Genomic DNA, 23,135 nt, shown 5'->3' with positions numbered 1-23,135 from the left:
ATCCACACGGATGTGTCTGTAGCCCCCTACATCCACACGGATGTGCCTGTAGCCCCCACCACCCACACGGATGTGCCTGAAAACCCCCCTACATCCACACGGATGTGTCTGTAGCCCCCTACATCCACACGGATGTGCCTGTAGCCCCCACCACCCACACGGATGTGCCTGAAAACTCCCCTACATCCACACGGATGTGTCTGTAGCCCCCTACACCCACACAGATGTACCTGTAGCCCCCTACATCCACACGGATGTACCTGTAGCCCCCCCTACACCAACACGGATGTACCTGTAGCCCCCCCTACACCAACACGGATGTACCTGTAGTCCCCCTACATCCACACAGATGTATCTGTAGCCCCCTACACCAACACGGATGTGCCTGTAGTCCCCTACATCCACACGGATGTACCTGTAGTCCCCCTACATCCACACGGATGTACCTGTAGCCCCCCACATCCACACGGATGTGTCTGTAAACCCCCCCCCCACACCCACACAGATGTGCCTGTAACAACCCCTACACCCACATGGATGTACCTGTAGTCCCCTACACCCACACAGATGTGCCTGTAGCCCCCCTTCACAACCACACGATTGTGCCTGTAAACCACCCACATCCACACGGATGTACCTGTAGCCCCCACCTACACCCACATGGATGTAACTGTAGCCCCCCCCTACACCCTCACTGATGGACCTGTAGCTCCCCCCACACTCACATGGATGTACCTGTACCCCCCCCCCTCCACAGCCACACGGATGTACCTGTAGACCCCTACACCCACACGGATGTACCTGTAGCCCTGCCCCACATGCACACGGATGTGCCTGTAACCACTCCCACATCCACACGGATGTGTCTATAGCCCCCCCACATCCACACGGATGTACCTGTAGCCCACCCACACCCACACGGATGTGCCTGTAGATCCTCCTACTCCCACACGGATGTGCCTGTAACCACCCCCCACATCCACACGGATGTGCCTGTAACACCCCCTACACCCACACGGATGTGCCTGTAACACCCCCTACACCCACACGGATGTGCCTGTAACCACCCCCCACATCTACACGGATGTGCCTGTAGCCCTCCCACACCCACAGGGATGTGCCTGTAGCCCCCCCTACACCCACACGGATGTGCCTGTAACAAGCTACATCCACACAGATGTAACTGTAGTCCCCTACACCTACACGGATGTGTCTGTAGCCCCCCCCCCTACATCCACACAGATGTACCTGTAGCCCCCCCTACACCAACACGGATGTACCTGTAGTCCCCCTACATCCACACAGATGTATCTGTAGCCCCCTACACCAACACGGATGTGCCTGTAGCCCCCACCACCCACACGGATGTGCCTGAAAACTCCCCCACATCCACACGGATGTGTCTGTAGCCCCCTACATCCACACGGATGTATCTGTAGCCCCCCCTACATCCACACGGATGTACCTGTAGTCCCCTACATCCACACGGATGTGCCTGAAAACTCCCCTACATCCACACGGATGTGTCTGTAGCCCCCTACATCCACACGGATGTGCCTGTAGCCCCCACCACCCACACGGATGTGCCTGAAAACCCCCCTACATCCACACGGATGTGTCTGTAGCCCCCTACATCCACACGGATGTGCCTGTAGCCCCCACCACCCACACGGATGTGCCTGAAAACTCCCCTACATCCACACGGATGTGTCTGTAGCCCCCTACACCCACACAGATGTACCTGTAGCCCCCTACATCCACACGGATGTACCTGTAGCCCCCCCTACACCAACACGGATGTACCTGTAGTCCCCCTACATCCACACAGATGTATCTGTAGCCCCCTACACCAACACGGATGTGCCTGTAACCCCACCTACACCCACACGGATGTGCCTGTAGCCCCCACCATCCACACGGTTGTGCCTATAGCCCCCCCACACCCACACGGATGTACCTGTAGCCCACCCACACCCACACGGATGTGCCTGTAGATCCTCCTACTCCCACACGGATGTGCCTGTAACCACCCCCCACATCCACACGGATGTGCCTGTAACACCCCCTACACCCACACGGATGTGCCTGTAACACCCCCTACACCCACACGGATGTGCCTGTAACCACCCCCCACATCTACACGGATGTGCCTGTAGCCCTCCCACACCCACAGGGATGTGCCTGTAGCCCCCCCTACACCCACACGGATGTGCCTGTAACAAGCTACATCCACACAGATGTAACTGTAGTCCCCTACACTTACACGGATGTGTCTGTAGCCCCCCCCCCCCTACATCCACACAGATGTACCTGTAGCCCCCCCTACACCAACACGGATGTACCTGTAGTCCCCCTACATCCACACAGATGTATCTGTAGCCCCCTACACCAACACGGATGTGCCTGTAACCCCACCTACACCCACACGGATGTGCCTGTAGCCCCCACCACCCACACGGATGTGCCTGAAAACTCCCCCACATCCACACGGATGTGTCTGTAGCCCCCTACACCCACACAGATGTACCTGTAGCCCCCTACATCCACACGGATGTACCTGTAGCCCCCCCTACACCAACACGGATGTACCTGTAGTCCCCCTACATCCACACAGATGTATCTGTAGCCCCCTACACCAACACGGATGTGCCTGTAGTCCCCTACATCCACACGGATGTACCTGTAGCCCCCCACATCCACACGGATGTGTCTGTAGCCCCCTCCACATCCACACGGATGTGCCTGTAAACCCCCCCCCCCACACCCACACAGATGTGCCTGTAACAACCCCTACACCCACATGGATGTACCTGTAGTCCCCTACACCCACACAGATGTGCCTGTAGCCCCCCTTCACAACCACACGATTGTGCCTGTAAACCCCCCACATCCACACGGATGTACCTGTAGCCCCCACCAACACCCACATGGATGTAACTGTAGCCCCCCCCTACACCCTCACTGATGGACCTGTAGCTCCCCCCACACTCACATGGATGTACCTGTACCCCCCCCCCCCCTCCACAGCCACACGGATGTACCTGTAGACCCCTACACCCACACGGATGTACCTGTAGCCCTGCCCCACATGCACACGGATGTGCCTGTAACCACTCCCACATCCACACGGATGTGTCTATAGCCCCCCCACATCCACACGGATGTGCCTGTAACCCCCCCTACACCCACATGGATGTACCTGTAGCCCCCCCCCCTACATCCACACGGATGTACCTGTAGCCCCCCCTACATCCACACGGATGTGCCTGTAGCCCCCTACACCCACACAGATGTGCCTGTAACCCCCCTACACCCACACAGCGTAGCCAATTCCTATTTACATGGCTGTGTAAGTAGCCCCCTCTATACCCACGTGCCTCTAACAACCCCATACAGCTTCAGGCCCACATCCAGCCCACCCACAACCACATGCCTAAAGTGCCCCACACAGACTGCTACACCCACATGGGATGTTAATCGGATCATATAACCACTCAACGGTCCACAGAATTTACAAGAACAAACAAGAAGTGTGAGATGGTACACTTTGGAAAGACAAACTCCAAGGCAGAGTACAAAGTAAATGGCAGGATACTTGGTAGTGTGAAGGAGCAGAGGGATCTGGGGGTACGTGTCCACAGATCCCTGAAAGTTGCCTCAAAGGTAAGATAGGGTAGTTAAGAAAGCTTATGGAGTGTTAGCTTTCATAAGTCGAGGGATAGAGTTTAAGAGTCGTGGGGTAATGATGCAGCTCTATAAAACTCTAGTTAAGCCACACTTGGAGTACTGTGTCCAGTTCTGGTCGCCTCACTATAGGAAGGATGTGGAAGCATTGGAAAGGGTACAGAGATTTACCAGGATGCTGCCTGGTTTAGAGAGTATGGATTATGATCAGAGATTAATGGAGCTAGGGCTTTACTCTTTGGAGATAAGGAGGATGAGAGGAGACATGATAGAGGTGTACAAGATATCAAGAGGAATAGATAAAGTGGACAGCCAACACCCCTTCCCCAGGGCACCACTGCTCAGTACAAGAGGACATGGCTTTAAGGTAAGGGGAGGGAAGTTCAAGGGGGATAGTAGAGGAAGGTTTTTCACTCAGAGAGTGGTTGGTGCGTGGAATGCACTGCCTGAGTCAGTGGTGGAGGCAGATACTCTAGTGAAGTTTAAGAGACTACTAGACAGGTATATGGAGGAAGTTAAGGTGGGGAGTTATATGGGAGGCAAGGTTTGAAGGTTGGCACAACATTGTGGGCCAAAGGGCCTGTAAAGTGCTGTACTATTCTGTTACATGTTGTGAGAGTAGGTGATTTTAACTTTCCACATATTGACTGGGGCTCCCATACTGTAAAGGGCAGGATGGGATAGAGTTTGTCAAATGAGTTCAGGGAAGTTTCTATAATCAGTACATAGAAGTCCCAACAAGAGAGTGTGCAATACAATATCTGCTATTAGGGAATGAGGCAGGGCAGGTCGGGGAACACTTTGCATCTAGTGATCATAATGCCTTTAATTCCAATGTAAATATGGAGAAAGGTAGGCCTGGTCCTTTGGTGGAAATTCTAAATTGGAGAAAGACCAATTCTGATGGTATCGGAAAGGATCTGGCAAGTGTAAATTGAGACAGGCTGTCTTTATTTTGGCAAAGATGTTCTTGGTAAATGTGAGGACTTCAAAAGTGAAGTTTTGAGAATGCAAAGCTTGTATGTGTCTGTCAGAATAAAAGGGAAGGAAAACAATTTTGGGGAACCTCGGTTTGAGAGATATTGAGGCCCTGGTAGGTGCACAGCAGATAGGCAAGTAGTAATGAATGTGGTGCTTGTGGAGTATATGAAATGCAAGAGAACACTTTAGATATCAAGAAGGTTAAAAGAGGGAACGGGCTTGCTCTCAAAGACAAAGTGAAAGGGAACCCTAAGGGTTTCTGCAGGTACTTTAAGAGTGAAAGGATTGCAAGGAACAAAATTGGTCCTCTGGAAGATCAGTTTGGTAATCCATGTTTGGAGCCGAATGAGACGGGGGAGATCTTAAATGGATTTTTTGCATCTGTAGTTATCGAGAGACAGACAGAGTTAATAGAAATTGGGCAAAGCAGCAGCAAGGTCATGGACCTATACAGGTTACAAAAGATGAGGTGTTTACTGTCTTGAGGCAAATTAGGATGTACAAATCCCTAGGGCCTGACAAGGTGTCCCCTTGGACCCTGTGGGAGGCAAGTACAGAAATTGCAGGGGCCCTGTTGTTTTAATAACGGCTTTAAGAATATACTAGGAAGTGCAGCTGAGCCTGACGGCAGAAGTGGGAAAGAAGGTATTCTAGGCAACTGGATATGAGTATTGGGTAGACATGGACTGATTAGAGATAGTCAGCATGGCTTTGTACACATAGGTCATGTCTAACGAGATTTTCAGGGAAGTTACCAGGAAAGTTGATGAAGGCAAGAGAGTGGATGTTGTCTACATGGACTTTAGTCAGGCATTTGACAAGGTCCCGCATGGGAGATTGGTCAAGAAGGTTCAATTGTTTGGCTTTCAAATTGGATTAGACATTAGCTTTGTGGGAGAAGCAAGAGAATGGTAGTAGAGGGCTGCCTTTCTGACTGGAGGCCTGTGACTAGTGGCATCCAAAAGAGAATGGTACAGGGCCTGCTGTTATCTATCATCTACATCAATGATGTGGTTAACTGGATCAGCAAACTTGCAAATAAGACCAAGATTGGGGGTGTAGTGGATGGCGAGGAAGACTATCATAGCTTGCAGTGGGATCTGGACCAGCTGGTTATATGGGCTGAAAATGGCAGATGGAATTTAATGCCCACAAGTGCGAGGTATTTCTCTTTGTGTGACCAATAGGTCTTACACAGTGAGTGGTGAGGCTTTGGGGAATTAGTAGAACAAAGGAATATGCGCATACAGGTTTAGTATTCATTGAAAGTGGCATCACAGGTTGATAGGGTCGTATAGAAATATTTTAGCATGTTGGCCTTCATAAATCAAAGTATTGCGTAAAGGAGATGGGATGTTATGTTTAAGTTTTATATGATGCTGGTGAGGCCTAATTTGGAATATTGTGTGTCGTTTTGTTCACCTACAGGAAAAAAATGTAAAAATAAGATGGAAAGAGTACTGAGAACATCTACAGGATGTTGCTGGGACAGGAGGATCTGAGTTATTAGAAAAGGCTGAACAGGTTGGGACTTCATTCCCTGGAAAGATCGAGGGGTGAATTAATTGAGGTATACAAAATTAAGAGGGGTATACGTAGGGTAAATGCAAGCAGGCTTTTTCCACTGAGGTCTTGGGCTGAAAGGTAAAAGGTGAAATGTTTAATTGGAATATGGGAGGAATCACCTTCACTCAGAGGGTGGTGTGATTTTGACTTCAACGTTGAAGAGAAGTTTAGATAGGTACTTGGAAGGAGGGGTATGGAGGTCAATGGTCCAGGTGCAGGTTGATGGGAGTAGGCAGCTTAAATGGTTTAGCATGGACTGGATGGGCTGAAGGATCTGTTTCTGTGCTGTAGTTTTCTATGACATCTGTGTCTGCTTGTAGCCACACCCCACCTACACCAACACACCCGCCTGTAGCCCCCTACACCCACACTCCAATGCTCGTCACCCCACCCCAATCCTACATGCCCACGGCTGTAGCCCTGAGGCCTACCTTGGAGAACAGGCCAAAGCATCCCAGGCAGCTGATGATACAGAAAACCTCCGGCAGCCGAGCATCACCTCCTCGAGGCTATGGTTGGACAGAATCACTCCATTATCCAGGGAAAGTTCCACAGACAGAAAACACACACCTCCGCTTCCCCAACCAGGAGAATGCCATCCTGCCCACCGAATCTATGCTGGCTCACAGTGGTACCACCAATCGCTGTAACTTGTAACCCATCTTTTATCGGGTAACTACCAGCACAGGGCTGGTGGGCTAAATAGCCTCACTCCTGGGCCACAGTCTTTGCAATCAAGCACACAAATATCAGGCAGTTCACCATGGAGTAATCACCATCAACCACAATGACAGACTTAGTAGAACACTGGCCTGGTGGAAGCCACTGCCCAAAATATAAACCATTTATTCCCCTTCATAGATGCTGCCTGACCTGCTGAGTTCCTCCAGCATTTTGTGTGTGTTACTCTGGATTTCCAGCAATCTCTTCCATTCAATTATACCAATTCACATCTGGTTGTGGTAAATTCATTGTAAATGATCCACAGACTGCAGACTCAACTTGTCAACATAACCCACCCAGTAAGATTTCCACACTGTGGTTGTTCTTCCATTCCCGTTCTCTTCTCTCCACCCCTCCTTCCCTTTCCCCCACTCCCCTGTGGTTCACTCACTTCTCCCATCAATTCCTTCTGCCCTTTACCTTTTCCACCTATCACCTCCCGGCTTCTTCTTTTACCCTCCCTCCTCTACCCTCTCAGCTGGTGTCACTCATCTCCTACTCGCCTGTACACCTCCCCTCCTCCATCTTATTCTGGTGTATTCCCCCTTCCTTTCCAGTCCTGATGAAGGGTTTTGTTCCAAAATGTTGACTACTTATTAAATTCCTTACATCAGGGCATTTTTTTCAATGCCATGGACCCCTGCCATTAACTGAGGGGTGTATGGAGCCCAGAATGGGAAACCCTCCCATGGGTGCTGCCTGACCAGTTGAATTACTCCAACTGCTCCCGATTTCCAGCATCTGCGGAATCTTGTATTCCATCAGAGAATAGAATTTTATTTTCATTTTGGGAGTGGCAAACTTGAGTTGTAAACTGAGTCTTAATCAGTAGTGAAAGTCTAAATTAAATTTAACTACTGTAACAATATTTTAATTTCATTTATTTTTATGTTACTTTTATTTATTTAGAGATACAGGCAGAATCGGCCCTTGCAGCCCACCAATTTAACCCTAACCTAATCACGAGACAATTTAGCCCCCGGATTGGCTGCAGTGCTGAACCGGCTCCCTGGCTGTGGCCAATAGCCATTGGGCTCCGGGATTGGCTGCAGTGCTGAACTTGCTCCCCGGCTGTGGCCAGTAGCCATCGGGCTCCGGGATTGGCTGCAGTGCTGAACCGGCTCCCCGGCTGTGGCCAGTAGCCATCGGGCTCCGGGATTGGCTGCAGTGCTGAACCGGCTCCCTGGCTGTGGCCAATAGCCATTGGGCTCCGGGATTGGCTGCAGTGCTGAACTTGCTCCCCGGCTGTGGCCAGTAGCCATCGGGCTCCGGGATTGGCTGCAGTGCTGAACCGGCTCCCCGGCTGTGGCCAGTAGCCATCGGGCTCCGGGATTGGCTGCAGTGCTGAACCGGCTCCCTGGCTGTGGCCAATAGCCATTGGGCTCCGGGATTGGCTGCAGTGCTGAACTTGCTCCCCGGCTGTGGCCAGTAGCCATCGGGCTCCGGGATTGGCTGCAGTGCTGAACCGGCTCGCCAGCTGTGGCCAGTAGCCATCGGGCTCCGGGATTGGCTGCAGTGCTGAACTTGCTCCCCGGCTGTGGCCAGTAGCCATCGGGCTCCGGGATTGGCTGCAGTGCTGAACTTGCTCCCCGGCTGTGGCCAGTAGCCATCGGGCTCTGGGATTGGCTGCAGTGCTGAACTTGCTCCCCGGCTGTGGCCAGTAGCCATTGGGCTCCGGGATTGGCTGCAGTGCTGAACCGGCTCCCCGGCTGTGGCCAGTAGCCATCGGGCTCCGGGATTGGCTGCAGTGCTGAACCGGCTCCCCGGCTGTGGCCAGTAGCCATCGGGCTCCGGGATTGGCTGCAGTGCTGAACCGGCTCCCCGGCTGTGGCCAGTAGCCATCGGGCTCCGGGATTGGCTGCAGTGCTGAACCGGCTCCCCGGCTGTGGCCAGTAGCCATCGGGCTCTGGGATTGGCTGCAGTGCTGAACTTGCTCCCCGGCTGTGGCCAGTAGCCATTGGGCTCCGGGATTGGCTGCAGTGCTGAACCGGCTCCCCGGCTGTGGCCAGTAGCCATCGGGCTCCGGGATTGGCTGCAGTGCTGAACCGGCTCCCCGGCTGTGGCCAGTAGCCATCGGGCTCCGGGATTGGCTGCAGTGCTGAACCGGCTCCCCGGCTGTGGCCAGTAGCCATCGGGCTCCGGGATTGGCTGCAGTGCTGAACCGGCTCCCCGGCTGTGGCCAGTAGCCATCGGGCTCTAGGATTGGCTGCAGTGCTGAACCGGCTCCCCGGCTGTGGCCAGTAGCCATCGGGCTCCGGGATTGGCTGCAGTGCTGAACCGGCTCCCCGGCTGTGGCCAGTAGCCATCGGGCTCCGGGATTGGCTGCAGTGCTGAACCGGCTCCCCGGCTGTGGCCAGTAGCTATCGGGCTCCCGGATTGGCTGCAGTGCTGAACCGGCTCCCTGGCTGTGGCCAGTAGCCATTGGGCTCCCGGATTGGCTGCAATGCTGAACCGGCTCCCCGGCTGTGGCCAGTAGCCATCGGGCTCCGGGATTGGCTGCAGTGCTGAACCGGCTCCCCGGCTGTGGCCAGTAGCCATCGGGCTCCGGGATTGGCTGCAGTGCTGAACCGGCTCCCCGGCTGTGGCCAGTAGCCATCGGGCTCCGGGATTGGCTGCAGTGCTGAACCGGCTCCCAGGCTGTGGACTTGCATTCTGAGACTCTGAGGTTCATTTTCTATGGATTGTTTTTTTTTGCAGGACTTATTCTTGCTTTTACACACATTGATGTATGACTGTCTTCGGGTGATGGGTTTTTGTGGATTCTACTGTGTTTCTTTGTTTTGTGGCTGCCTGCAAGATTATGAATCTCAAGGTTGTATATGGTATACAATAATTTCTAGTTAATCGGGGCAGATGTTTATTTGGGACAACTCTTAAAGGACCAAATCAAAATGTAGAAAATAGTCTGATTTCCCTTGTTTATCTGGGACAAAATGCCACGAAATTGGGGTAGGATACTATTGCTGAACAGTTTTTAACTAGTGTCGGTTGTGTGGTTGTTAGACATGACATTGTGCTCAACCAATCAGTTTTTAAATAGCATCAGCTGTGTGTGTTCAAAAAACAGTGAATCTTGTCACTTGTAGTTGATGAGAAATAAGCAGCAAAACAACTCAGAACTGTCTTGCTCATTGTGGTTTCAAGCATTCAGACTGGGAAATGCCAGAAACAGCCAGGTGAAAATAAAACAATTTCACTACTTCAACAAGTTAAACATTTTGAAGTTAACGACAAGCATCCTGAATGTTATAATGAAAATGAATATTTGGAAAATGCAGTCTTCCGAAGTGTTGTTTGCACAAGGCGACTGCACTGATTTTATTCATTTAAAGTCAATCAAAAGAACATGGCAGTGAATTCCTCCTTTGATAACTATTTAGAACAAATACAGTTTTATAATACCATTGTGTTTCGATGAGTTCTGTATTTCATTAATTATACATAATTTTTTCCCAGTTAAATAGTAGCTTGTCTTTTTTTTAATATGCCATTTTTAACTATTTCCACGAAACTTAGGCTAATTGGGACTGCAACTTAATTGGGCCAAATTGTACTTCTCCCGATGTGTGCCAATTAAGCAGAATCCATTATACATACTTTGATAATCAATGTACTTTGAACTTTGATCTTAATTTTCAACCTTGAATTAAAATCTACCCCATTACCAGGAGGCGTCGGCAGTATCCAAACTTCCGGCTTCCATCCACATTTGTAAGGACGAAGGAAAAGGTTTCACTGAAAGGAAACAAAAATCTTCAATAGACGAAGCCTAGGCAGGAATATGCAATTCTACACTCAGAGGCCACTTTATTAGGGACACCTGTACAGTAATGCCAATCTTGTGGAAGCAACTTGATGCACAAAAGCATTCAGATGTGGTCAAGAAATTTAGTTATTGATCAGACTAAACATCAGAATGGGGAAGAAATGTGATCTAAATGCCTTTGACCATGGAATAATTGTTGATGCCAGATGGGGATCAATTGTTGAATATCAAAGGAATTGTTGCTCTTCTGAGAGTTTCACACACAGATATCCAGAGCTATCTAGATATCTAGTGCGAAAAATAGAAAAGCATCAAGTTTTGAAGGCGAAGACACTTGTTAATGAGAGAGATCAGAGGAAAATGGCCAGACTGACAGGAAGGTAGCAGTAAATCAAATAACCATGTGTTACTCCAGTGGTGTGCAGAAGGTCATCACTGAACACACAAACTGAAACTTGAAGTGATGGGATACAGCAGAAGACCACGAACATACACTCAGTGGCCACTTTATTAGGTATCTCCCGTGCCAAATAAAGTGGCCACTGAGTGTATATCTGCTTTAATGTAGGAAGTGATCCGAAAAGTTGGAATTTTTATAAGTTCGTCAAAGTTTAGTGTAAAGTTTTAGTTGAAGTTTTCAGTCAAAGGAAAAGCAATAATATTCTACATTCTGTTATTACTGTTCCCCTTGTACTATCTCCTTAAGCATATCATCCCTACAAGGGCACAGGCCACTGACAGAAGCTCAGCAGGCTCCTCTGTCCTGGGCCAGTCTGGTGGTCCTGGATGATAAAAGGCCGATCGACCCTGTGGCTTCTGTTGACCTTCAGCCTTCACCACAATTCATACATCTTCTAGCTGAGGATCCTTCCTCTACCAGGGATGACAGCTTTGGAGTTTCTGTAGCACTGAGTTTTCATGGGATGCGATGGGATGGGATGGCTAGTCTCATGTTCAACCTTCTTCCTTTCACAGCCTAGCTTGGGACCATCATGGTGCAGTTCCCCTTATACAATAGCAACCTACTTGTGCTTTGAAATGATTCATGTGGATGGCATGTAAAACTAAGTTTGGTATTGGTATTAGTTTATTATTGTTACATCAACTGAGATACAGTGAATAGCTTGTCTTGCAGACATTTCATACAGATTAAATCATTTTGTTTAGAGATACAGTGTGGCGACAGCCTTTCCAGCCCAACGAGCTGCAGCACCCAGCAACCCCTCAATTTAACCCGAGCCTAATCATAGGACACTTTACAATGACCAATCAACCTACCAACCCATATGTCTTTTGGATTGGGGAAGAACTGGAGCACCCGAAGGAAACTCACACACAAATGGGAAGAATGTACAAATGTTCTTACAGTGGACACTGGAATTGAATTCGGAACTCTGGTAATGATTTGTAGTAGAGTGGTGCTGACTGCTGTGTTACTGTGGCACAGTGCATCAAGCCAGAATAAGGTCATACAATAACAATGCAGAATAAAGTGTAACAGCTACAGGGAAAGAGCAGTGCAGGTAAATAGTAAAGTGCAAGACCATAACAAGGTAGATTGTGAGGTCAAGAGTCCATCTTATTGCACTAGGGAACCATTTAATGGTCCGATACTGGTGGGATTGAACATGTCCTTGAGCCCGATGGTATGTGCTTTCAGGCTGCCCAATGGGAGAGGGAAGAAATGAAAATGTCTGGGGTGTGCGGGGTCCTTGATTATGCTGGCTGCTTTACTGAGGCAGTGTGGAGTGTAGACAGTGTCCATGGAGGGGAGGCTGCTTCCTGTGATGTGCTCAGCTGTGTCCAGTGTCCCAGGAAGGATGACATCATCAGGTCCTGAAGAAGATTCACAGCCTGAAAATGTGACTGTTTCTTAATCTCTGAGTAGAATCAGTCCATTTGGCCTATTGAGTCTGATCCACCATTTCATTACGATTCATCAGCATGAGGGGTATTAACATCTTATCCTGTGTTTTTTGATTTTGATTAACTGCACCTGCCCAGTGACTGCTGTTAAAGGACAGCTGACAACAAGGGAATATAAGGAATATATTGACAACAAGGAATACCTTGTATGGGAGGACAGCTGACAGGAGGGGATAGACCCCAATGGGGGCAGTCATGGGCTAGCTACCTATGGTTGTGGTCCTCAACGCTGTTTTAGCATGGTGGAGACACCCTGAGGGACCCGCCCAACCACCAACACCTCCCAAGGAGAGAAAGATCAAAGGGCACAGACTCTTGTGAAGTGGCCCAACACTGCTGAGATAGAATGGGAGACCATCAACAATGACAATGAAAACTGTGGAGCAATTAAAAGGAACAACAGGAAAGAAGTTAGATGCAATGAGAGGCATCATCTACTGCAATGGGGAAGAGCGGTTTGGAGTCAGTGCAAGGAAGAGTGGAAATTTTTGACATGATCACAATCAATAAATTCCAGGAGGCAGCAGGAGACTGAGCGATTGGTTCGAGAAATGAGACAGTGGAAGAAAGCCCCAGACAGTGAGACAGATGGCCTCAACCAACTTAGTTGTTTTACCAATTTAACATAGACTATTTACTCCCCTCCAAAGATGCTGTCTCACCTGCCGAGCTCCCCCAGCATTTTGCACATGCTTCTTCACAGTCAGTTGCCATATCAAACTGTGATGCAAGAGGCTGGAACCTTTCTTCCCCTACTGAAGTCCCTGCCTCCACCCAGGTCTCATCACAAAATCGTTATACCTTTGTACTTGTGTTGTGTTAAATGTCAATCTTCAGTAATATATTTATTATTTGTGGTAGTATTACATTATGTGCTGTGTGTGAGTTCTATGTACTCTGTTAGTCGGGGGACCATTGTTTCATTTGATGGTTATACATGTAGTGTGGTGGTGAGTGCAAAGCTGTTTGTGTTCAGCTCATGGGCAGTTCATTCCCAGTATGGAATGCACGGGTTTCCTCCCACAGTCCGAAGTCATACCAGTTATTAGGTTAATTAGTCATTGTAAATGGTCCTGTGATTAGGCTAGGGTTAAATTGGGGGGTGCTTGCAGTGCAGCTCGTTGAACTGGAAGGGGCTGTTCTACCTGAAGCTACATCCACACAGACCGGATATTTTTTGAAAAAGCCGGTTTCGCGTAAAAACGATAGGCGTCCACACTAGGCGTTTTAAAAAATATCTCCATCAACATTGAAACGGAAATTTCGGCAAATCTCCTTCTACTGGGCATGCGCAGGACACATCTATTGAAAACAAGCAACATGGTTGGTGTCGAATCTCACTGTGAATGTGCGCTTTTGTGTAGTTACAGACTAGAAAAGCTTAAAACGACGGACAGCTGTTGGCTCTTGCGCAGGAGAACTTAAAAGTTAAAAAAACACAAATACTGGAGCATATGGAGGCAACTGACAGGGAATTCATGGACAGTATGACCCGGCTGACGATGAACATTGAAAAACTGACTAACTCTGTTGCATTAATAAAGCACTTTGTTAAATGTATAAAACATGTCTGCATCAGTGTTATCTTATATTTCCATACAATGTTACATTAGGCTATTGTCAGAGAAGTACTTGCATTAATAGGTAAACCACCTTCATACGAGCAAAGACAGAAAACAGGGCAAAGTGAGTATACTTATTCAGTAAGTTATGGGTAAAAGTATTTGGTGAGTACATTTCTAACTCTTCTGGCATCAGTTTCATTGCCGTCTGTTCTGAAATTGTTAGGTTGCGTTCAGGAAAACAATGAAATATTGCGCTGCAATCTGACAACATTTTCAGAAGTTTCCGGTTACCCTGTCCACACTGCTCCTGCTAATCCAGCGTTTTCAAAAATACACACTTTGGAGAACGTTTCTGAAATTCTCCGGTTTCGGGGGATGAAAACGCTGTTTTAGTGTGGACGGAGGATAAAAGCGAAGAGAAAAAGCTTCGGTTACGGATTTATCTGGCATAGTGTGGACGTAGTCTGAATCTCTAGACAAAATAAAATGTAACTGATCTTGACCCTGAACACAGAACCTGACAAGGTGGTGGTGGCAGCAGGGATTTTCATGATGTTTAATCACCGTAGAAATCTATGGACCAAATGAATATACATGGGGCCAGCGTAGCAGGAATCTGATGGACCAAAGTGGCTGTTTCTGGCTACCACCGATGGAATGCATGGGGGCAGCAATGATGGGGATGGTAAACTGGAGGATCACAGTGATATGGAGGGCAGGACAGCTGTTGGAGGATTCAAGTGAGGGGGAACATACAGGCCCTTTTGCCCAAAATGTTGTGCTGACCACTTCACCTGCTCTATGGTCAAGCTAATCTTTCCCTCCCAGTGTTTTACTTGCCCTGGGAGGGTGTGTGGGGACAGTGTAGGGCGATTCTCTCTGTAAGCTTTTACCTGCTCTGGGAGGGTGTGTCGGGTCAGTTCAGAGAGATTCTGTCTGTAACTGTAGTGCTTTACCTGCCCTGGGAGGGTGGATGGGTAGGTACATTCCTTGTTGCATGGTGGACAGCTGGCACCTATCTGTTGAATTTGGCATCTATCTTGCTCGTTAAGAGATCTGTAGCATGACATGATTCACTCAGTAGAAGATGGCAGGCTCTTGTTTTTGTAAATGTGGAGACCAAGCCATTGGGTGCAGTTGAGAACGAGTTTGGTAGTTTCTTGATTAATCAGGGCATGGAAGGTTATGGGGAGAAGACGGGAGAATAGGGTTGAGAAAGAAATAGCAGTGCAGACTCAATTGGCGGAATGGCCTAATTCTGCTCATATTTTCAGGTATAGGGCATATACCTTTAGCAATGGACTTTAGCTACCAGTCTTCACAGCTGAGTATGTACTTGGAGAGTAGCTCTGAACAATGGGTTCCTAAAAACTGTGAATCTCAGCCCAGACAATGATGATGAAAATTCATTTGGATGTCTGTGTTGAGTGTGCAAGTCAGGAGGTGTAAAGTTTGTGTGTAGTTTCAAAGAAAGCATTGTGTATACATTGTAAATATGGAGTTGTCCTTTGATGCTTGACACATAACATATGGAGCCCCACTCTGGGCCAGCAGACCTTTCTACCAAAAGTGTCTCCACATGACGCCTGGTGTACTTTGCTTTGTCGAACAAAGAAACTGCTTTGTATCTACTGGTAATTTCCTCCAGTGACTTCATTTACAACACAACGATGTCATGGCCTTACTTTGAGATAGAGCACAGAACAGACCTTTCTGGCCCAACACCCAGCAACCTCTGATTTAACCCCAGGACAATTTACAACAAACAATTCATCTACTAGCACTCTTTGGAGTGTGAGGGGGAATCCAGAGCACCTGGAGGACCCCCACCTGCTCACAGGAAGAATGTCCAAGCTTTCCTACAGGAGATGACAGAACTGAATTCCAAACCCTGAGCTGTGTCACACTAACCACAGTCCACATCATTCCAATGTGACAGCAGTCCACACTGTCATTCAAAGATTCCAAAGATGGTGCCAGCCGACAACGGACCCTCAGTCGACATCCTCCAGATAGCTCACGAAAATTACTTTTTTTAAAACTTCATTTACGTTTAATTTTCAAGTTAAATATGTCTTTCAGACTGTTAGAGCCTGCGATTTATAGATTGGAGATTGATTGAGTGATCCTGCAGTTTGCTGTCTTCGAGAAGATTCCAGCAAATGAATGCATACTCAGACTGCCTCAATGTGAAAGAAACTCCGAGCCAATATTTGATTCCATTTTGCTGGTTAAAACACCCACTAATCACTGATTACAGTATCAAGGAGACACTGGACCAATGTGGAAGGTGAGTGAGAGTTCATAGCTGTTTGCCTTCCTTTTGATTGCTGCTGGGAATGAGTCTGCAGCTCAGTGTGGGAGGCAGGTAGGCCTCTGCACTTGTGTGGTGTCTCTTTTGATTAATATCAGTGATATCAGAGGATGGTATCATGGATTTGCATTTATGGATTGGATTATTGTGTTTATGGACCATGGACTTTTTTTATAATTTATTTTTTTATTGGAATTCATCATTAAACAAACATTTCCATAAGATGTATTTCAGATATTGTACATATATATCATATAGTCATATATACCACAAATCTCCACATAATATTTATCTGAGGTATACACTTATAGAAAAGAGAGAAAAGGAAGAACAACCGAAAGGAGAAAACTATGTATAAGTAGGGAGTGATCTTTTTTTACAACCTATTCATTGATTTGTGAGGATAAAATCAGGCCTATGAGGTGTTAGGTAGTTAAACTATTTTTCCCCAGTATGAATTAAATAGTTCCAACTTATGATTAACAGATGCTGTTATCTTCTCCATTTTGTAAATGTCCATTATAATTTCCATCCATGCATTTAAGGTTGGGTTCTCCTGTGATAACCATTTCCTAGTAATAGTCTTTCTACCAGCCACCAGCAGTATATTCATTAAATATTTATCTCTTTTCAACCATTCTTGAGGTATATACCCAAAATATATAGTCTTACTTTCTAAGGGTATTTCACATTTAAGGATGTCTTGTAGGGCATTGTGTTTCCCACTCCAATAGTCTTTGATAACTGAGTATTCCCAGAAATTATGATAATAGTTAGCATTTTGATTTCCACAATTTCTCTAGCAAACAGGGAGGTTACTATCATAATAGGATTTCTGAGAGGGTGTAATAAAACATCTTATCAAGTTTTTCCATCCGAACTCCCTCTATTTCTGTGAACTGGTACAGTTCCATTGATACCTCCATATTATTGTCCATTCTTCCTCAGGTATAACTATCCCTGCTTCCTTCTCCCATTTTGTTTTAATGTATGAAGTCGAATGTGTTTTAAAATTTGACAAACCCTTATACACGCTTGAAATGATACAACTACTTTATGTTCCTGTTAGGTTGAAAGGAAAGGTTAAAAGTTTGAGAGAGCCATGGTTTTCAAGGAATATTGGAAACTTGGTTTGGAAAAAGAGAGAGATCTACAATAAATATAGGCAGCATGGAGTAAATGAGGTGTTCGAGGAATATAAAGAATGTAAAAAGAATCTTAAGAAAGAAATTAGAAAAGCTAAAAGATACGAGGTTGCTTTGGCAAGTAAGGTGAAAATAAATCCAAAGGGTTTCTACAGTTATATTAATAGCAAAAGGATAGTGAGGGATAAAATTGGTCCCGTAGAGAATCAGAGTGGACAGCTATGTGTGGAGCCAAAAGAGATGGGGGAGATTTTGAACAATATCTTTTCTTCGGTATTCACTAAGGAGAAGAATATTGAATTGTGTAAGGTAAGGGAAACAAGCAGGGAAGTTATGGAAACTATGATGATTAAAGAGGAGGAAGTGCTGGTGCTTTTAAGGAAAATAAAAGTGGATAAATCTCCAGGTCCTGATGGGATAATCCCTAGGACCTTGAGGGAAGTTAGTGTAGAAATAGCAGGGGCTCTGACAGAAATATTTCAAATGTCATTAGAAATGGGAATGATGCCGAAGGATTGGCGTATTGCTCATGTGGTTCCATTGTTTCAAAAGGGTCCTAAGAGTAAACCTAGCAATTATAGGCCTGTCAGTTTGATGTCAGTGGTGGGTAAATTAATGGAAAGTATTCTTAGAGATAGTATATATTATATGGATAGACAGGGTCTGATTAGGAACAGTCAACATGGATTTGTGCTTGGAAGGTCATGTTTGACAAATCTTACTGAACTTTTTGAAGAGGTTACTAGGAATGTTGACAAGGGTAAAGCAGTGGATGTTGACTTCAGTAAGGCCTTTGACAAGGTTCCACACGGAAGGTTAGTTAGGAAGGTTCAATCGTTAGGTATTAATATTGAAGTAGTAAAATGGATTCAACAGTGGCTGGATGGGAGATGCCAGAGAGTAGTGGTGGATAACTGTCAGGTTGGAGGCCGGTGACTAGTGGTGTGCCTCAGGGATCTGTACTGGGTCCAATGTTGTTTGTCATATACATTAATGATCTGGACGATGGGGTGGTAAATTGGGTTAGTAAGTATGCAGATGATACTAAGATAGGTGGCATTGTGGATAATGAAGAAGGTTTTCAAAGATTGCAGAGAGATTTAGGGCAGTTAGAAGAGTGGGTTGAAAGATGGCAGATGGAGTTTAATGCTGATAAGTGTGAGGTGCTACATTTTGGTAGGAATAATCCAAATAGGATGTATATGGTAAATGGTAGGGCATTGAGAATGCAGTAGAACAGAGTGATTTAGGAATAATGGTGCATAGTTCCCTGAAGATGAAATCTCATGTGGACTGGGTGGTGAAGAAAGCTTTAGGTATGCTGGCCTTTATTATTATGTACAGAGGAGATTTACTAGAATGTTACCTGGGTTTCAGCACCTAAGTTAGAGAGAAAGGTTGAACAAGTTAGGACTTTATTCTTTGGATCATAGAAGGTTGAGTGAGGACTTGATAGAGGTATTTAAAATTATGAGGGGGATAGATGGATTTGACTTTGATAGGGTTGTTCCATTGAGAGTAGGGGAGATTCAAACAAGAGGACATGAGTTGAGAGTTTAGGGGTAACCATATAACAATCACAGCACGGAAACAGGCCATCTTGGCCCTCCTAGTCCGTGCCGAACTCTTAATCTCACCTAGTCCCACCTACCCGCACTCAGCCCATAACCCTCCACTCCTTTCCTGTCCATATACCTATCCAATTTTACCTTAAATGACACAACTGAACTGGCCTCTACTACTTCTACAGGAAGCTCATTCCACACAGCTATCACTCTCTGAGTAAAGAAATACCCCCTCGTGTTTCCCTTAAACTTCTGCCCCCTACTCTCAATGGAAACAGCCTATTCACGTCAACTCTATCTATCCCTCTCAAAATTTTAAATACCTCGATCAAATCCCCCCTCAGCCTGCTACGCTCCAATGAATAGAGACCTAACTTGTTCAACCTTTCTCTGTAACTTAAGTGCTGAAACCCAGGTAACATCCTAGTAACATGAGGGGTAATTTCCTTACTAAGAGGGTTGTAGCTGTGTGGAACGAGCTTCCAGTAGAAGTGGTAGAGGCAGGTTCGATATTGTCAATTAAAGTAAAATTGGATAGGTATATGGACAGGAAAGGAATGAAGGGTTATGGGCTGAGTGCAGGTTGGTGGGACTAGGTGAGAGTAAGTGTTTGGCACAGACTAGAAGGGCCGAGATGGCCTGTTTCTGTGCTGTAATTGTTATATGGTAATTACCATTATCTGAATTATATACTTTTCTAAATAGCTCTATCAAACATGTTCTTGCTTTGGTTACATTTTTAAGTGTCCTATTAACATATTGTCACATCTGTAGATACTGATAAAAGACTTGTTTTTCTAGTAAGTGTTTCTCTTTAAGCATTTCAAAACTGAAAAGTGTTCCTTCTTTCATTATATTGCAAAGAACTGTTATTCCTTTAGCTGTCCAGTCCTTAAATCTAGCATCCAGTTTATTCGGTGTAAAATCCAAGTCATTTGCACACCTTTAAGAATTGCAATATCTCCCTCTAGTTTATATTCTTTCATAATAATTTTCCATATTTTAAGAGTCCATTTCACCCATGGGTTATCAATAGTATTTATGTTCCTTTGTCGGTTGTATTCAGTCCAAACTGCCTGTATGGGGATGGGAGGTATTCCCTCCTCAATGTTTTTCCATTGAGTGTCACATGATGGGTTGCACCAACATACCACAGCTCTTTGCTGCAAAATAATAATCTCTCATCCCCCCTTTTCCCTTTTGAGACGAACTCTATAGGCCTTTTACCTTGCCAAATATATTGATTTTGATTAATCTCTATTGGTAGGGTCTGGAAGATATATAATAGTCTGAGCAGTACATTCATTTTAATATATTCAGTCCTTGAACTAAGACTAAGGAATTAGGTTCCATCTTGTTATATCTTCCATAATTTTTTTTATATATATATAGGCTGATAATTCCATTCTGATAATCTTTTTTTTGGCATAATCATACCCAAATATTTGAAACACTCTATTTGTCATGCCCAGGGATATCTACTTTCAATTTCTCTTGGTGGGCTATAGTTATATGAAAGTAATTGGGTTTTATCTATGTTGATCTTGTATCCTGATAATTGGCCATATTGTTCAAAGGATTGCATCAATTTAGGTAAAGAGTATGTTTGTAGCCCTAGATAGATCAAAATGTCATCTGCATAACAACCCAATTTATGCTCTGCCCTTTTAATAGTAATTCTCCTGATATCTTCATTTTGTCTGATGTATTGAGCTAATGGTTCCAGATATAATGCAAAGAGTAGCGGTGACCACGCACAACCCTGTCTTATGCCCCTTTCTGGGGTAAAACTATTTGGTAAATATCCATTGATTTTAATCCTAGCAGTTGGGTTATCATATAGTGCCTGTATAGTTTTAATAATTCTGTCATGGAAACCAAATCTATGTAAAACTCTGTAAAGAAAATTCCAATTATCTGAATCAAATGCCTTTTCAGTGTCCACACTTATCACTATTGCTTCGATTTTACTTTTTTTGTATATGATCCATAATGTGAAGTGTCCTCCATATATTGTCTTGTGTTTGGCGTTGTTGTATAAAACCTGTCTGATCATTATGTATCAATATAGGTAGAAACTCCTCTAATCGTTTGGCCATGATGGCGGTAAATAATCTATAATCTACATTAAGAACAGATATTGGTCTAAATGACCCACATTCCATTTTATCCTTGCCTTTTTTCGGTATAGCTGAGACTATCGCTTCCTTCCAGCTGGGTGGCATTTGTGCCTTTTTTTAGAGTCCAGATCAATGTGGGGAGTAAGACAGGAATTAACTCATTTTTAAACTGTTTGTACCACTCTGCCGTATACCCATCTGATCCTGGTGACTTGCTTAGTTTAAGTCTAATTACAGCTTTTAATTCAACAACAGTTATGTCAACAGTCATCATTCTATTTTGTTCTTCAGTTAAGGTGGGTAACTCTAGAGAATTCAAGAAGGTGTCAATTTGGGTTTTGCTTCCCCTTGGATCTTTAGAGTATAGAATTTTGTAAAACACTTCAAAAGCTTCTTGAATTTCACTTAGCTTATTTTTTTTTAATCATTTTCATTCTTGGATCCCTAATTCTATGAATTGTATCTTCTGCTATCTTTTTTTTCCAGTTTCCACACCACTATTTTCATAGACTTAGATCCACTTTCATAATGCCTCTGTTTCAGAAACAGAGGCATTATTTTATTCCTTATTTATTCCATTCTTTTATTCCTTATTTTTTTCTTATGCAAAGATATCACTATAATTTTCCCTCTTAAGACCACCTTCAGAGTATCCCATAAAATGGGAGGTGAAACCTCTCCATTATCATTGAATTCTAAGCAAAGACTAATTTCTTTTTAATTTGTTCCTTAAAGTAGGGTTCATTGAGTAGACTTGAATTTAGTTTCCAAATAGTATTCTTTGGTTGTAGGTCAAAATCAACAGATAACTATATAGCTACATGGTCACTTACATCTATTGTCCCAATTCCACAGGTGTTTATTTTATCTTTGTCTCTTCAAAATGTTTCAAAATAGTCTATTCTTGTATATACAGAATGGTGGGCAGAATAATGAGTGTAATCCCTTCCGTTGGGGAAAAGGTCCCTCCATATATTAATTAAACCAACATCCTCACAAAGTGTATTAACTTTCTTATGTAAGGATTTTGTTTCATAGGTTTTTCTATTGGAAGAGTCTAACTTTGGTTGTAATTGTAAATTTAAGTCTTCTTCACATATCAGGAGACCTGTTTCCATTACCATAATATTATTAACTTTCTGAAAGAAGCTAATCTCACCCCTTACCAGACTATGTCTGCCCTCCTTATTTCCCATTTCAAATACTTTTTCAAAATTTAGCTTGCTTGAGATAATAGCAACTCCTCTCCTATATCCTAATTTATATGAGGAGAAAAACAAATTAGTGAAGCCCATTCTCTTTAGTTTTCCATGCTCATTATCACTTGTGAGTTTCCTGTAAATATATACATGTTCTTTTTTCATTTTGGATAGACATTGACATTAAAAGAAATTAATTTTACTTTGTCCTTAGCCATGTGTATTTATCTGTCAATATATCATAGAAATTAGCAGAATAAAACTTAATCTACTCCCTGAACAAATAAGAACCAAGAAACAGGAATAATAAAAAAAAAGGCAATGAAGTTGTGATTCCAAGGCTGAGGTCTCTAGTAGATGACCCTTGGTTGAGCGAGAGGAAATGTCTAGCTGTAGGAGACAGCCCCTCCTACCTGTGAGTTGAAGTCCCCCATCGCAGTACCCATAAAAGTAAGTGAATAAAGCTATGTCCATTACACAGAAAAGATTTCCCTGTGTATTCCTCCCAGATATATATTCTCATTTAGGTGGGGAAAAAGGAGTGAATGAATGAATAAAAAAAAAGATTAATTGAGTGATAT

General features: G+C 45.1%; 1 protein-coding gene across 5 annotated transcripts in view; it reads right to left on the bottom strand.

The window, feature by feature from the left end:
* The window catches only part of LOC132381201 (DENN domain-containing protein 2D-like), a 179,662-nt gene that overhangs the window by 82,459 nt on the left and 74,068 nt on the right, over positions 1 to 23,135 (bottom strand). For all 5 annotated transcript variants that reach the window (XM_059950495.1, XM_059950494.1, XM_059950497.1 and 2 more), the window contains 2 exons: positions 10,620 to 10,689; positions 6,663 to 6,740 (listed from right to left, as the gene is read on the bottom strand). In XM_059950495.1, the coding sequence (XP_059806478.1) occupies positions 6,663 to 6,740; positions 10,620 to 10,689 (148 nt within the window). The remainder of the gene's footprint in view (positions 1 to 6,662; positions 6,741 to 10,619; positions 10,690 to 23,135) is intronic.

The sequence above is a fragment of the Hypanus sabinus genome, chromosome 25 (assembly GCF_030144855.1).
Source record: "Hypanus sabinus isolate sHypSab1 chromosome 25, sHypSab1.hap1, whole genome shotgun sequence".
In the NCBI taxonomy this organism is placed as follows: domain Eukaryota; kingdom Metazoa; phylum Chordata; class Chondrichthyes; order Myliobatiformes; family Dasyatidae; genus Hypanus; species Hypanus sabinus.
Note: the sequence above shows the minus strand (reverse complement) of the source record. Positions and strands in the feature narration are given on the sequence as shown.